The sequence below is a fragment of the Engystomops pustulosus genome, chromosome 1, assembly GCF_040894005.1.
Source record: "Engystomops pustulosus chromosome 1, aEngPut4.maternal, whole genome shotgun sequence".
NCBI classification, from domain to species: Eukaryota; Metazoa; Chordata; class Amphibia; order Anura; family Leptodactylidae; genus Engystomops; species Engystomops pustulosus.
In genome coordinates this window covers 108,515,367-108,533,053 of record NC_092411.1, presented here as the reverse complement: position 1 = coordinate 108,533,053, position 17,687 = coordinate 108,515,367, and the positions used below count along the sequence as shown (strand labels likewise).

At 39.1% G+C, this 17,687-nt stretch overlaps 1 protein-coding gene across 2 annotated transcripts in view; it reads left to right on the top strand.

Annotated features, from left to right (window-relative positions):
* Nucleotides 1-17,687, top strand: part of ERCC6L2 (ERCC excision repair 6 like 2) — a 134,059-nt gene that overhangs the window by 41,254 nt on the left and 75,118 nt on the right. For both annotated transcript variants that reach the window (XM_072150832.1, XM_072150833.1), the window contains 4 exons: nt 2,252-2,445; nt 3,652-3,813; nt 6,951-7,158; nt 11,251-11,391. In XM_072150832.1, the coding sequence (XP_072006933.1) occupies nt 2,252-2,445; nt 3,652-3,813; nt 6,951-7,158; nt 11,251-11,391 (705 nt within the window). The remainder of the gene's footprint in view (nt 1-2,251; nt 2,446-3,651; nt 3,814-6,950; nt 7,159-11,250; nt 11,392-17,687) is intronic.

The window sequence follows — 17,687 nt, the reverse complement described above, 5'->3', positions numbered from 1 at the left end:
GGGTGAACTTTCTATAGTGGGGTAATTTATGGGGTGTTACTATTATTTAGGCCTCTCAAAGTCACTTGAAAGCTGAGTTGTCCCTCAAAATGTGAGTTTTGGCAATTTTCATGAAAATAAGAAAAATCGCACCTAAAGTTCTGCGCCTCATAACATACTAGAAAAGTGACCGGAAGCATAAAATATCATCCCAACATAAAGCAGATATTCTGTAAATGTTAATTATCAAACTTTTTGGGTAGTTTTACTTCCTGTCTGGAAACCAGAACATTTCAAACTTGGAAAATGAAGAATTTTTACAAACTTTTGCCAAATTTTCACTTTTTTTCAGAACGAAACGCAAAACTTAGCACTTAAATTTTATAACTAACATGAAGTACAATGTGTCACGAGAAAACATTCTCAAAATCATCAGGATATGTTAAAGCGTTCCGAAGTTATAACCAATTATCGCGAGACATGTCAGATTTGAAAAATCGAGTATGGTCATTGAGCTGAAAACTAGTGTCGGTGATAAGGGGTTAAGAATCTTGTCTTCGTGGGAATAACACTTTCACCATTTTATTACTGAAGTGTTTACCTCCCTTCCTTACAGGCCATTTTTTTTAGTTTTTGCAATGGCCCTATTTAACATCAAATACTGTATATACTTGCGTATAAGCCGACCTGAATATAAGCCAAGGTACCTAATTTTACCACAAATAACTGGGAAAACTTATTGACTCGAGTATAAGCCTTGGGTGGAAAATGCATTCATTGCTCACAGCCTCCACCTGGTATATAGCCAGCCCATGCCCCAGAATATAGCCAGCCAGCCCATGCCCCAGAATATAGCCAGCCAGCCCATGCCCCAGAATATAGCCAGCCAGCCCATGCCCCAGTATATAGCCAGCCAGCCCATGCCCCAGTATATAGCTAGCCAGCCCATGCCCCAGTATATAGCTAGCCAGCCCATGCCCCAGTATATAGCCAGCCAGCCCATGCCCCAGTATATAGCCAGCCAGCCCATGCCCCAGTATATAGCCAGCCAGCCCATGCCCCAGTATATAGCCAGCCAGCCCATGCCCCAGTATATAGCCAGCCCATGCACCAGTATATAGCCAGCCAGCCCATGCCCCAGTATATAGCCAGCCAGCCCATGCCCCAGTATATAGCCAGCCAGCCCATGCCCCAGTATATAGCCAGCCAGCCCATGCCCCAGTATATAGCCAGCCAGCCCATGCCCCAGTATATAGCCTGCCAGCCCATGCCCCAGTATATAGCCTGCCAGCCCCTAGTATATAGCCAGCCATCCAGACCTACTGCTGGAGGAAAGAAGACGACCCGCCCGGGGGCATCGATAAGGTGAGTATCGACTTTTTTTTACATTTTTTATAGACTCAATTTTATGAGCCTAGTTTGGTTTTTCAAACTTTTTTTTTATGAAAAACTTGGCTTATACTCAATATACAGTAACTATTTCATTTTTAATTCAACATACGTTGAATTATATGTTTTTCAGGATACATAAGAGTATTGTTTTATGCAATTAGATTTTGCAAATTATATATTTTTTGAACATTGATGGCAAAAAAAGTAAAAAACATATTTTCCCATTTTTCCCTATGCTCTGACAGGCTGTCATCAGTGATCATTTGCCTGGAGACCTCTGTAACCTGTCTGTGAGCGTTGCATATCTAGAGACAGCTCGATTTCACTGCACTACCTTCTTTACTAGATGATCACTTTTACAGGCGGTCACAGTGATCATTTACCTGGAGACCACTGTGAACTGTCTGAGATCTCAGCACTTTCAGCCATATAAGCCCTGATAAATCTTCCCCTATGTTTTTCACTTGCAATGTACAATCTCTCTGGTATTATGAGTAAGGACACGTGTAATGCTTGAATGCAGAGATGGGGGATTGTTTTTTTTTTTTTTTTTTTTTTTTTTTTTTTTTTTTTGCACCATACATTTTAATGGAATAAAATTAATTTTGGATTGTATTGATTCTTGCTGGAGTTTGCTTTATTTTTAAGCTGTTATTATAGATGCATCCCTATTGGTGGAATTATTTTAATCCCTTTGTAAATACAATGGAAATTGAAGATTTTCTGTGTGGCAGTTTTGGTTAGTATTTGTTGGCTGCAACAGGTTTTTTTATCCTTGTATTAGCTCAACAGATGCAAAAATGTTTAAATATGTAAATGCACCCTTAGCAGATGCCTTCTAGATTTCATTTTTTTTATTTGTTGGTTTATACCGTTTCAGGTATTTCTGATTGTTTCTCCCTTATCTGTGCTTTTCAACTGGAGAGATGAGCTGGAGACATGGGGATATTTCAAGCTCAGTGTCATTCATGGAAATCGCAAGGATTTTGAAATTGTACGACTAAAACAGGGGAAATATGAAATAGCTTTAACTACTTATGAGACGCTTCGTCTATGTTTAGATGATCTAAACAGGTAAGTGGAACACACTCTATTCTCAAATGTACAGCATTCTGGGGACCATTTTTTCTTCCCTTGGCAAAGAAAATAAGCACACATTGTATTTATGTGTTCACACACTTTATACATTTACAATGTTTAATTATGTATGGAATCATTGAAATACCTTTAATTATTGTTAATCTTCCGACAAGTTGGGGTCAGGATAGGGTTTTTATATTTAACCCCTTAACAAGTAACCATACTATTATATAACATTGTCATGTAGCTGAGCCCTCTTCTTATAGAATAGAATAACTTTATTAATTCCGTTGGGAAATTGATTTGTGCATCATTACTCCAGGCAAGGCATGAACAGTGTTTCACATAATAAACAACACAAATAACATTACAGTTACTACCTTAATTTTTGGGGGTTGGGGCGAGGGTTTGGGGGGGAAGGGGAATGAGGCAGTGACTTAGTCCTTTGCTTTAGCCACTGTATGATTAAATAGTTCCTCCTTTATCCTTTATCCTCCTTTGTCCTGAATAGCAATAATGTAAATGGCACCTTGTCACACAAAAGAAATTACAAAACTCCATACCTGTAAGTATAAAATAAACCTTACGAATTCTCTGACACAGAGAATAAAGGGGATGTGAAAACTATGGTGCATCCATTTTTTCTTGGCAATTCCCCTACATTCGGAATTACGTATCCATCTTTCCAGTACATTGCACTGAATATTAACTGGTGCTTGGAAGTACAATTTATACTGCATATAGCAAGCCCTCACATGGCTCTCAAATAAAAACAATGTTCATACTTTTAAGATGCAGTGGATAAAAAAACAGGAACGCAGAATTCTTTTCCTTTCTATTTTCTACTGCCCATCTGCCTGTAGAGTCACTGTGACAGAATGTCACCATCACTTCTGCCATGATAATTGGAAATTTGTACTGTAGATGTTTTTTATAATGGATTTACAATAAAAATGACATTTTAATGGAGATGCTGGATTTTTTTTCTCCTTCCTTTGATGCACAGACCTAGAGTGGGACTGGAGCTGCAGGAAGGAATTAGCTGTGGAAAAACTAATGTGTAAAAGTTATTAAACTGAATTTAGGGCTGAAAAATGGTGACCATTTTAATGCCTTGTTTGTCAGAGAATGTAGAAAAGCCTAGGCATGTGGAACTTGAATCCTATGACAGGGATAACGTTCTTTTTTTTCTGTCTGCAGTATAGAGTGGTCAGCCGTTATTGTGGATGAAGTACATAAAATAAAAAATCCAAAAGCGACAGTAACAGAAGTCATGAAATCTCTGAGGTGCAAAATTCGTTTTGGACTGACTGGAACTATACTACAAAACAATATGGAGGAGCTGTGGTGTGTTATGGACTGGTAAGTGTCTTTGTGATTTGGGACATTCTGCATTCTTTTTTCACTTACTCCATGTTTATAGCTATATCTTGGCACCCTGGAAGGCTGGCTAATGAAGTCATTTGATTGTTACACAGCAACCTGCCACAAATGTATTGCAACCATATGGCGTCTTGCCTCAGGGGCACTAGGCCCACACAAGGCTTAGGAATCCTTAGCTGTGTGTTAGAGCTAACAGAAAAACATGGGATGTGAACAAGCCACAAAAAGCACAGTTTGCTTACCGTGGTAAAACAGTATTGTGCAAGAGGATCAGCTCACCTGAGTTTCACTACAGACCACCACATATGGCTTTCGAGCAAAGACAACGTTGGAAAATGACTGAAAGATCCTATTGAAATAAGCAAATAATGTCCAGCTCCAAAGAAATACGCAATTAGAATACAATAAATCATATTTTTTGTGTGTTTAAAGCGTAACTCCAATGTTATAACGTTTTTACTAAATTGGCTCTCTCTTTTTAAACAAAAAAGAATTATGTTGTGGCGTTTTCAGTTCTGCATTTATAATGTAAAAATCTTTCTCAGCAGTAGTGAAGTGGGGGGAAACTAACCTCTTTCTGTATCTGCCCTGAAGCTGAGTCAAATTTAGGCTGTCCATAGTGCCCATGATATCTTTGGTTCTCTAAGTAATTAAGCTGTAAATCCAATGGCTACTTGGCTACACACAGAGAGCACTATCACATAACCTCCCCCTCCTTGCTCCATGGAGGAGCAGCCCCTCCTCTTTATGAAACCGTATCTCTAAACAATTCTATGGAATCACAGGTAAAATTGGTACACCCGGGAGATGCAACTACTGCATCGGATATTAATTTTTTAGCATTGATTTTTTTACATAAATTTTATTGTGAACTTGGATTTCCTTCAATGTAGACTCCATCCTGTTTATAGGAAATGTGTGGCAAACTTTTTTTGTCAAAAAGATTACTAGATATATGACTTCAGTCCATCTTGCCTGAAGTTTAGTAACAGCATTTTGTAATTTAAATCACTTTGCGATTATACTAATTCTCCAGCACTATGCCATACCCCATATTGTACTACTGTTCTTGTTATCAAATCCCTACCAGGTCTCATGACCCTTGATTCCTTTGTATCCTAAGAGCCGTACATTGCACCTATTGCTACGTTTCACCTTTTCCATATAGGCATTATCAAGCTTGATAACGCCTTTATGGAAAAGGTGAAACGTTGCTATTTGATGGTGGAATAAAACCCGTTTTTCTTCATCTTGGAGTGCTGCTTCATCGTTGTTACTAGTTAAGCGAGGTTTCTGTCAGAACCCCTACGAAGACCTGCACCCACCAAAACTTTAATCACGGTGCTGCTCTACACTGCTTTGTTTTCAATCAAATGAGTGATGTTACTTAAATCCCCACTAAGCTCTGGCATCCCACATCCGGAGCCCCTTAGTTATGTCTGCTCTCTCCTCTGCTCTCCATTACCGCACAAAGCGGCGACCACAGAGAGTAGCAGACGGCATTGCATTGAGGGGTTATAGTGTGCATGCGTGAGTATTCCCGAGACCTGGTTATGTCACCACCTCTTGAGAATATTCACTATGCCCTTCCAATGCACTGTTGTCTGCTAGTCTTTAAAGGACACCTGTCATCAGGTCTGTGTCACTTGTCCTGTCACCTCTACCTGTTGGAGCAGCTCACAAGGATCCCATCCCAGCCTTTATCTAGTTATTTCATACATTAATCATTGTAAAATCATCTATTCTTTATTATGTAAATGAGGCTGGTCACATGGTCAGAGGCAGTGATGTCACCCCTGTTCCCCCTCCCCTCTTCTCCCCCTGCTCATGTCTGTGTGTAATGTATAGTAAAGCATGGCTAGTGTGTGTGCTGCTAATATACAGGTGAGAGACACAGACATCAGCTACACATGAATCTGACAGGTTCTGCTGTAACATGGCTGCCTGGAGCTGCTGTATCCCTCCTAAACACACACATGCACACACAGGCTGCAGGGGGCGTGGCCACCAGCATCAGGAAGCACATCATTATACAGCCTCACATCATTATACAGGCTGTCAATCAAGCACTGGGGGTGTGGCTGTGCCTCCCACTCATGAATAGAGTGGACAGCTTGAATATGCTAATGCTTCATTGGACATTTCACAGGTCATTTGCATACAGCTTTAGGACCTCATTGCTCAGGTTTACAGGCATGTAGAGGGACAATAAAGGGATAGAGGCAATGCTCTCTAATGGCAGTTTATGAAAATATATTTAGTTTAGGGGGGTTATTTTGCATGACGGGTTCTCTTTAAGTAGCAGAAGGGGGGTGGCAGGAGCAGGCTTGGCTGAAGGACTTTGGGGGAGTGATGCCTGGTAACAACCCCCCGTTCAGCCGCATTTGTATAAGGATAGTCATTTTCATACAAAACAAACATGCTTATATCCCTAATATGGCTACTATAAAGATTTTAACCTCTACAAAGCGTTGGTGGTGCTTTGAAGAGAAAAGATTAATTTAATTTTAGATTTCTTTTAAATTCAGTAATTAAAAATACATAGAATACTAAGATGTAGTAAACACAATGTATTATGTAAATATACTCATAACCTTTGTACTACAGGCGGTTCCTTTCTTAAGAACACCCAACTTACACATGACCCCTAGTTACAAACTAGATGTTGGTAATTTACTGTACTTTAGCCCTAGGCTACAATAAACAGCTGTAACAGTTATCAAAGGTGTCTGTAATTAAACTTTATAGTGATTCCTAGTTCTGATAACAGCCCAACATTTTAAAAATCCAATTGTCAAAGAGAAAAAAAAGATTGGTTGTGGTTACAATTATAAACTTAACAGTTCCGACTTAAATACAAATTCAACTTAAGAACAAACCTACAGAACCTATCCTGTACGTAACCCGGGAATGCCTGTGTATATTTTAATAAAACCAGTTTAAAAAATAATTAATTAATTAAACATATTTAACAAAACTGTCAGCGTGACTATTATGTATATGTTTTTTATATTTCTTGCACTTCTTATACATGTTAAGACAAATCTTGTAATTCTGCACAGGTTAGCGGTGAAAGTATGTTATTTATGGACAAATTTATTTTTATTTTATTGTAGGGCAGTGCCTGGATGTTTAGGTGGCAAACACCAATTCATTGAAGAATATTCACATCCAATTGAACTTGGCCAAAGACATAATGCCACAAAGCGAGAACTAGCTACAGGAAGAAAAATGATGCAAAAGCTGGCTTTGAAAATGTCTTCATTGTTCCTCAGACGTACTAAGACACTGATAAGTGACCAGTTACCGAAAAAGGAAGATCGGGTTTGTAACCTTTTTGTTTTGTTGTTTAGTTATGATAGAAAAAGATTGCACGAACCATGTACAAATATTATGTACACTTTTTGCTTACATGTTTATTTAATAGGCTAAACCCATTTGAAGACGTCATCTAAACCAGTAACAATTTCAGCTGTGTCCAGATAAAGACTGAATGTTTTACAGTTTGTTTTTAATTTTAATTTTTATGTAAGTCGGAACCATATACTTTATAATTGTAACTCCAGACAAATGATTTTTGGTCTCTGTGACAATTGGATTTTAAAAATGTTAGGTTGTCGTAAGAACCAGGATCAACAATAAAGCTTCATTACAAACACCTTTTTAATAACTAAACCAAAAAAGAACTTATGAGTGCAACAACGGTTCATAAACAGTTCATCACAATGCAGTTTAAAAATATATAAATCATTTTATTGTTTAAATTGAATTTAAAAAGACCTCTACAATGTGGAAATACATAACAATATAAATTGTTTCCGCAGATCCATTTGATACACCCTCGCATCACAAAAAAACATTTAAAATATAAAAGTGCTAATGCCAGTGCATTTATGTACCAGTGTACTTATAAAGTGTCCGTACATCAGGATTATCAATAAATATGACTCATAAAAGCCTACATAAAGGTGAAGACTGAGGTTTCTATTAGTTTTCCCAGACAAAATTGCTTCTAGGTCCACTTAACCATATTATATGGATGTTTTAGTGACGAGGGTGCGCTGCCCCAAAGCGCGTTTCGCATATCCCCGCTTCGTCAGGGGGCCTGTGCACATACTAATAGAAACCGCAGTCTTTACCCTTATGTAGGCTTTTATGAGTCATATTTATTGATAATCCTGATGCACTGACACTTTATAAGTACACTGGTACATAAATGCACTGCATTAGCACTTTTATAGGACTCTGTTTACATTAGGATGTCGTGGGAAATTATTTTGAAAATTAAATGTTTTTTGTGAAGCGGGGGTATATCTAGTGCACAGTGAACAGGTATAGTAGATGATAAATCCATGCATGTGCAGGACCTATGTAAACCTTAATACAGTTGATTGTGCAGAAAGGTATAACAAACTCGTAGTTGTACATCCGATATGTAATTGCTTCCAATGTCTTCTCAACGTAATAGCTTTAAAATAAGACCTAGTACTTGTCGATTATGGATGCCTCCGTATCACAGTTTCCTTATGGAATAAAGTACTATTATGAATGGGCAGAATTGTCCCCTCAAAATCTTGCCTCCCCAATATTGCTTATATGAATTCCAAGTGGTGGATCAGGCAAAATTTAAATGTCACTTTTACTAGGTTTGCAATGATAAAAACAGCTTAATAAGTGGCAGTTATATAGAGTATATACCAGTGATGGCGAACCTATGGCAGGGGTGCCAGAGGTGGCACTTGGAGCCTTTTCTGTGGGCACCCACATGCTGCTCTCAATGCTCTTTTAAGATCTCACATCTTTGACAGATTAGAACTGCAGGAAGAGTGAGAAGTTGTGAACAGGGCTGGATTATCTTTGGAGGTCCCCTTGCCCTCCTGCTTTCAACTGTATTCGTGTCCTCAGGAGGCCAATTCACTTGAATGTTGTAGAAGAACAGGGAGCAAAATGTTGCTGTTTAAATTGTCATATTGGCACTTGATGGAAAATGAGTGGGTTTTGGTTCCAGTTTGGGCACCTAGTCTCTAAAAGGTTTGCCATCACTGGTATATACTATATCAGCATTTGTATAATTGTCAGGTACAGTGGGCATAGCAATAAAGATACAGATGTGTCCAAAAAAATGGGTGCTTACCCTCGTCTGACGCACAATGAATTAAAAGACAGAAGAAAGGGATCAGGTTCATTGAAATCCTTCGTTATAGGTATTCGGATTTGCTCCAAAAATCGTTCCTTTATCGTTAGTATTTAGTCAATATGAAAGGGATTGTGTAAAGGAAGGTGTTGGTAATGAGGTCAAAATAATCTATTACTGCAGGGATTGGGTATGGATCAGGGTACCTGTTCCCATTGTTAAACTTATCCGAAACAGGCCTGGAATGCTTTATAAGCTCAACTCAGTCACTGACTACCACCCCAACAGGAACCTGTCCCTGGAAGGCAAATAGGCCTAATACAACTAACTGGTGAATGGTCTTCCCAGTCTGATTGCTTAGGTGAAAATTAGTAGTAGGAATGTGAGAATACGTTCCCGACATAACCCCGTGGGCTTTTCAGGGGAAAAAGATTGTACACGCCTACCTAGATGATGTAAACAAATATGTCAGAACATGATATAAGACATTGAACATATGTGGAAGAGGCTTTAAGTATATTACTTACTTACTGAAGCATCCCTGATCGGCAGGAACCAGGTCATTCTTTAATACTATTACGTTGAGCATTACCACATTGGAGGCAATTAAATTTGTTATAGCTTCCTGCACCAGTGACTTATCTGTATTACGGTTTCTATAAGTCTTGCACATGCATGGATCAATCATCTACTATACCTGTTCACACTCTGTAATGCCGGAGGCCATGTAGAGTTAAATGCTATTACTGACGTTACAACTGGAATTACACTAGGCACTGCAACAAAACTGTAAGTGTTTATACTACAGCTGCAAGTATTACACTGACTTAGCGGATACTACTCATGTGTAACTTATGGCCATTTAGTCAAAAACTGAATGTTATCCACATGGTTTACAGTGGTTATTATTGAGTGATATTTGTGGTATTGCTAGCTATAGTTGCATTCATATTTTATAATAATATTATTATACTGTAAGTTAAGCTATTATTTGCATGAGATATTACGGTTATTAATTTGAGACTCATAACTTGAGCATCTATGGAATATTTTTTTTCTTTTGGATTGTATGTTACTATATGTTTTGTGGATGCACTACAACTTGTTGATGTATCTTAGTTTTTAATAGATAAGAACATTTAACTGTGCAAAATGGTACCGAAACATTATTGTTTACTATTGTTTAATTGTGTGTATTGACAGCAATTGAACATAGACCATTTGGTCACATAGCTGTTTACTCTGCAGCATTCCCCCATACATTTTAGTTTAGCTTTTTTTTTGGTGCTTTAAGTTATCAAATGCAAACATTATATGATGATACAATGCATCAATGCATATGATGATATACAAAATTACATAGTATATTATATAGAGATATAAGGTTCATTGTACACAAACGTAATCCCTTGGGAAAGCATACAGCCTCGTGCAGGAGAGAGGATGGGTGAGTGCAACCTTCCTCTCTCCATTGAAAACCAAGTGGCTGCGTCATGGTATGGTGAGACAGCATGCACTCACCGATCATGATTGGGTGCCATAGACTTCAATGGGGGCATTGATGCAAGGGGCCTTACTTGAATAAAGTATAGGTTGCCAAAGCTTGGCAGTCAATTATCAATTACAATGAAGTATATAATTTTGTATGTTATATACATTTATGCATTGTATTACCATATGATGTTTGCATTTAATACCTTGTCATTTGATATATCCATAATATTGTAAAATTATTTTCATTGTCTGATAAAGGACCCGTTGTGGCGCATTATTGAATTGCTGTTCTACTATCAATTAGAATTTCTATTAAGCATTTATTTCAAAATAAAATTACTCTAGTATTCTGGTGTGGACATATTGATACATCTCCCCTAGTGTGAGTAGGTAAGTTCACACATAGAAGAGCATAACAGAAACTATACACAGTCTTTCATCCACCTTCCGTTGCATAAATGGAAGGCTAACTTCTGTCAAGTATTCTCTACTTAGATCGTTGAAAATTATATGCACTGCAGCGTTGTTTTCTCTATTATAAACAACTGAACGGGATACAAGGAGGCCGACAAAGGTGTGAACTCGGTTTAAGAGGAGGATAAATAACAGTATAAGCCAAGTTTGGGTTTTTAGCACATTTTTTGTGCTGAAAAACTAGGCTTATACTCAAGTATATATGGTATCTCCATAATACAAATGAGTGTTTGTATCCAATCTATTGTACATTAAATGGATAGTAAGAATACCAAATATGTATAATATATCCACTTTATTGTTTTCATCTGCAGATAGTCTACTGTGCCTTGTCAGAGTTTCAAAAAGCAGTTTACCAAACCGTGCTGGAGACCTCCGATGTCAGCTTGGTTCTGAGGGGAAGTGAATTGTGTAGTTGTAATAGTTCTAAGAGAAGAAGGAATTGTTGTTACAGGGTGAGAAAACTATTGTGTTCGTTTCTTTGATCCCTCATTTGTGGATATATAATGTTTAACATTTTTACAGAGTTGACACTTTTTTGTCTTAAAAATGTGGTGGACCAAATACTAAAATATTCTATACAGGCAGTCCCCGGGTTACATACAAGATAGGGTCTGTAGGTTTGTTCTTAAGTTGAATTTGTATGTTAATCGGAACTGTATATTTTATCATTGTAATCCCAGCCAGAACTTTTTTGGTCTCTGCGACAATTGGATTTTAAAAATGTTGGGTTGTCATAAGAATCAGGATTAACAATAAAGCTTCATTACAGACACCTGTGATAACTGTTACAGCTGAGCATTGTAGCCTAGGACTAAAGCACAATAAATTACCAAATTTCCAGAGGTCCGTTTGTAACTTGGGGTTGTATGCAAGTCGAGTGTTCTTAAGTAGGGGACCGCTTGTACTCCCTTACATGTATGCATCTGGTATTCTATGCATATATCATAGTACCAAAGAAGGATTTATCATTATTCTGTAGGTTTATTCTTGCAAGTCATGACTATATATTTTACAGTTGTAGACCCAGCCGATTTTTTTTTTTTGGTCTCTGTGACAATTGGATTTTAAAAATGTACTACCATAAGAAAACAGGAGTTACAATGTTCTTAATATAAAAGAATACAAGCTTTATTATATATGGTTTTTAAAAAAATATACCGTATATACTTGAGTATAAGCCGACCCGAGTATAAGCCGAGACCCCTAATTTTACCACCAAAAACTGGGAAAACCTATTGACTCGAGTATAAGGAAAATGCATTGGTCACAGCCTCCCAGTATATAGCCAGCCTGCCCCCCGTAGTATACAGCCAGCCCAGCCTGCCCCCAGTAGTATACAGCCAGCCCAGCCTGCCCCCTTATGTATACAGCCAGCCCAGCCTGCCCCCAGTAGTATACAGCCTGCCCAGCCTGCCCCCTTAAGTATACAGTCAGCCCAGCCTGCCCCCTTAAGTATACAGCCTGCCCCCTTAAGTATACAGCCTGCCCAGCCGGCCCCCTTAAGTATACAGCCTGCCCAGCCGGCCCCCTTAAGTATACAGTCAGACCAGCCTGCCCCCTTAAGTATACAGTCAGACCAGCCTGCCCCCTTAAGTATACAGTCAGACCAGCCTGCCCCCTTAAGTATACAGCCTGCCCCCTTAAGTATATAGCCTGCCCAGCCTGCCCCCTTAAGTATACAGCCTGCCCAGCCTGCCCCCTTTATACAGCCTGCCCCCAGTAGTAAATAGCCTCCCCCCTTAGGTATACAGCCTGCCCAGCACTAACAAAAAAAAAAAAACTTATATACTCACCCTCCGGTGGCCCCGATGTCCGCGCTGCTCACCCAATGTCCGCGCGGGTACTCATCTGTCTTCTATCTTCTTCTGTCTTCTATCTTCTTCTGTCTTCCGCAGGGCGCCGCCATGTTTCCCGGGCCGCTGCTGACGTCATACTATGCGACGGCCGGAGAAGAACATGACGGCGCCATGCGGAAGACAGAAGACAGAGGAAGATAGAAGACAGAAGAGGACCCGCGCGGACATCGGGGCCACCGGAGGGTGAGTATATAAGTTTTTTTTTTTTTTTTTTTTTAAGTGCTGGGCTGCCTATTGACTCGTGTATAAGCCGAGTTGAGGATTTTCAGCACATTTTTTGTGCTGAAAAACTCGGCTTATACACGAGTATATACGGTACATTATATACAATTGAGTGAACCCAATAAACAAGTCCAACCGGGCTTAATCATTCAAGCTCAATAAGGGGTATATCTCCAAGCTATCAATGAACATGCCTACAAGATAGTGTCACCTCAATAATTCATCACAAAATGTAGTCGCCAATATGCACATTAGCAGTAGACCTATATATAAAGACCAGTGTCTTGCCCATTTATTGTGCAGTGGAAGTGCCCCACGGACTCATGGGGAATTGGGGATTTTAAAAATGTTAGATTGTCATAAGAACCAAAATTAACAATAAAGCTTCATTGCATGTTATTCACACACACAGTCGGTCAGAGAGAGACACACACACACAGACGGTCAGAGAGAGACACACACACACAGACAGTCAGAGAGAGACACACACACACAGACAGTCAGAGAGAGACACACACACAGACAGTCAGAGAGAGAGAGACACACACACACAGACAGAGAGACACACAGACAGTCAGAGAGAGAGACACACACAGAGACAGTGAGAGAGAGAGACGCACACAGAGACAGTGAGAGAGACGCACACAGAGACAGTGAGAGAGAGAGAGACGCACACAGAGACAGTGAGAGAGAGAGAGACGCACACAGAGACAGCGAGAGAGAGAGAGAGACGCACACAGAGACAGCGAGAGAGAGAGAGAGACGCACACAGAGACAGCGAGAGAGAGAGAGAGACGCACACAGAGACAGCTAGAGAGAGAGACGCACACAGAGACAGCTAGAGAGAGAGACGCACACAGAGACAGCTAGAGAGAAAGACGCACACAGAGACAGCGAGAGAGAGAGACACGCACACACATACACACACAGACTGTCTGAGAGAGAAATTGATACATATAAAATACTTTTTGCAAATAGTCCGATTGTGGAGGAGCACAGTGAGTATAACGGATCAAGTAGCTCTTAACATGGAAATAGCTACTTGATGCATGGTGCACGCTTCCAACAAACCCGATCCACCGGTTTGTAAGGTCAGATATCCAAAAAAAATGCAATGAGGCTCTATAATTATCAATGAGGCTTGATAATGGCTCTACGGATGAGCCGAAATGTTGCACCTTATTTTGCCATGGGTGAATAAATATCGCCTTTATACTTATTGGAGTGCTGCTTCATTAAATAAAAAAAAAAAAAGTTTTACAAAAATTTCCTAGTTGAGTGTTCTAGTGTAAAGATATTAACTGCCTGAAAATGTGAACACTTAAAATACAAATACTTTATTAAGACCTATTAAAATCGGGCCACTCAACAGCCAAAAGATTCAATCAGGCATTCAGTGTATGCACAGGCATCGGGAACCCGAGATTCAAGCAGTCCCGATCATACTTGTGTTCCTGGATACTACTGAGCAAGAACGTGTGTGGTAATAGTTCAGCCTATTTACTAAATTAATGATCACTGTACTCTGCCACGTAACACATAACCCAGTCAAGTGTTGTTCACATTGGTGTTCACACACTCAAACTAATCCTATAATTAACCTCCGCCTGACGCGTTTCTACATCTCCCATCCGGGAAATGTGTCATCAGAGGCCTAAGATTAAACCTATAGGAAAGGTATATTGGTACATGCGACCATTTCACATGCACCTGTCAAACATTGTCCGGCACTGTTGCGGCCGTGTACGAAGGGTGGAGCTAGACCGACCTCAGTTGAGGGCCTATCACGGCGCTACATTGAAAGAGGGCTCGTCCTGCGGTAAGCCAATTACAATGCACCGAGGATTCTGCCAGTCAAGCGACAAGATGCTCGTCACTCCGAGAAGGCAAGAATGGACAACAACCTCAGGTCTAAATATTTTGCGGTCGGTTGATGCCCAAACTTAATACATAAGCTGGTTACCGGGGATCGTATTGCGACCTCTTACCTGGAATTAGCCATTACCATGACAAGGTGAATAAAGAAAGAAGTGCCTATCTCAGGGGCAGACAAAGGTCCGGTATTGAAAATAGCGGTCCAATCGTAACTTAATGAGCGTATAAACAGACAGAGTGCTGCTTCATTGCATTTTCTTTAAATACTTTTTGTTAACCCATTCTATTTTGTTATAACTAAGAGCAGTTATTTACTATCCTGGGCAACATCGGGAGCTACAGCTAGTTAGCTTATATTTTAAGGACCCACTTGTATATGAATTATGCTGATTGCTGGAATACCTTTTTAATCAAAGGGTTTTAAAAAAGCAATACATCCTCTGCCCACAAAAGTCCACATGCAGAGGGCCCCTTTAGGATATGGGGCCCTGGGCAAATGCCTAGTTTGCCGCCCCCAACGCCGGCCCTGCATTTTGCAATCATATTAGAGAGCATTATAGGTAACGGTAATAGTTTTTATATTTTTGTATATTTTCAGTCAGTATAGCTAAATTATTGTGTTACTATTCTTTAATTTTCTTTAAATTAGTTCAGTACATTCCCTTGCTGAAAACATACTTCTGTGTACATTTTTCTTAGTAAATTTTTCTGCTATGTCTGCACTTGTCACTATGACATAAATAGATGTATCTTTTAGGCACTTTAAGTTAAGAAAAGTTTCAATCGATTTTCAGTATTTTGTTAAAAAGCTGATAGCTCCCCCACTCCCATTAATGGACTTGTCTATCTCATCAGTTATATACGTTTGACACAACTGTGACCTTCTGGTTTATGAGTCTGCCAGCTTTAGTAGAGAGACAAATAAAGCATACCCTCCAGTGCAGTGGAAAAATTATAAAGTCATGTCTTGGGAAATGCTGTTAAAGCGTCTGTTCCTATGATTTGTCTATTGAGCTAATGACTTTGTGATATATGGGGCCTGTTGTTTTTGGCAGGTTGGAATATTACACTCGTTCAGGCTTAACTAAGGAAACATACCATTATCTGATGTCATTATAACCATGTGTACAGCCTACAAGAGATGCAGTTTAAAACAGTGTGGCGCTGTATTGGGATAAAAAGGAATTCAAAACTGTAGTCCACATATACCAAAAAAAACAAAAAAATAAAGAAAAGAAATGTGGCAATTCTCACCCACAAATATCTTCATACCCCTCTCCCCCATCCCATCGATCATGCACTTGTGGAGGAACCAGTGTAGAGGAAAGAACCCAGAGCTGTGGTCTGCATATCTACATTGGTGCTCAGAGTCTGCAGCAGCACCGGCTAATGTACCAAGTGCAGCCTCTGATCTACCATCAGCCAATAAAAAAATGTCCATACGCTTTCTAACATTAATAATGTGTTAGGATTCGTGTTATTGGCTGTGTCCGCACTGCATCAGTTCTTCTGCTGAGGTTGGCCAAAACGTACTGTGATGCTGCTCTGGGAAGTATTAAGCATACTTATACTCTTGGTACTTTTTTTTTCAAGCAGTATAACCGTCTGGTCTGTATACTGGTTTATACCAGCCAGATCATTGAGAACAAAATAATACTCTTGAGCCTTTGTTTGGCTTTACCAACCCATTGGAACCATGTACTACCTATTAGGAGATTAGTGGATATACTTATAACATAGGCATCAAATTAATAACTGGATGGTTTGTGTTCCTTTTAACTCTGTAGGCCAGATCTAACAGCAGTTAATAAAATTAAGGAATATAACCGTCTGTTCAAGCATCTTTGATGCTTGTACAGGTGTTAATGCAACCTCTGATTGGCGGTATACTAGTTTATAACAGCCAGAACATTGAGAACAAAAAAGCCCTTGTTTGGCTTTTCTAACCCTTTGGAACCTTTTGGAAGCATGTACTACATATTAGGAGCTTTCTGGGTATACTTATAACAGGCATCAAGTGAATTCCTTTAACCTTTATAGGCTGGGTTCAACACCAATTAATAACATTTTAAAATGTAATCTGTGTGTGCTATATAAATTTAAAAAAAGGAACCGTTTATTACAATGAATATAAACATATGATGTACCAGAAATTCTAATTTTAAAGCATCTATATCTAGAACGATTATCCCATAGAAAATAATAAATAGTGACATAGAGCAGCAGCAGCATGCATGCTTAAAGGGTAAATGCTTAATGTAAATTAATAAAATAAAAATACATTTTAAAAAAATGCATGCTTAAAGGGAGTCTTCCCATCTCCACAAATGTTGTAATCTGTTGTCAAGCCTCAGTGGCTTACAAATTTAAAGTGGGAATCCCATTATTCAGACACCCAGCAATCAGACAGTAATGCCCTACAAAGTGATAAAATGACAATTACCACACTTCCACATGCTGCTGGCAGGGAGTCAGGTAATGTTTAAGAAACAACTAAAAAGCACTAGAATTATTCAGATGCACAACAAAGCCCTTTTTTTTAATCAACGTGCCAAAGGCTGTTGGAACCTGTCATGTAAAAAATAGTTTCTTGATGACTGGTTCATCTGTAAGCCGATAATAATCTTCGATAAAAGTATTCCTGCATCCTGATTTTTAACCTCTACAAAGCAAGGGTGATGCTTTGTAAAGGTTAAATGTTTGACAGATTTCATTTAAGATTAAAAGGAAGTTAGTTTTACCAGTTTGTACCTTTTATAAGTTTTTCATAAAAAAATCAAGATATGTTAATTAAT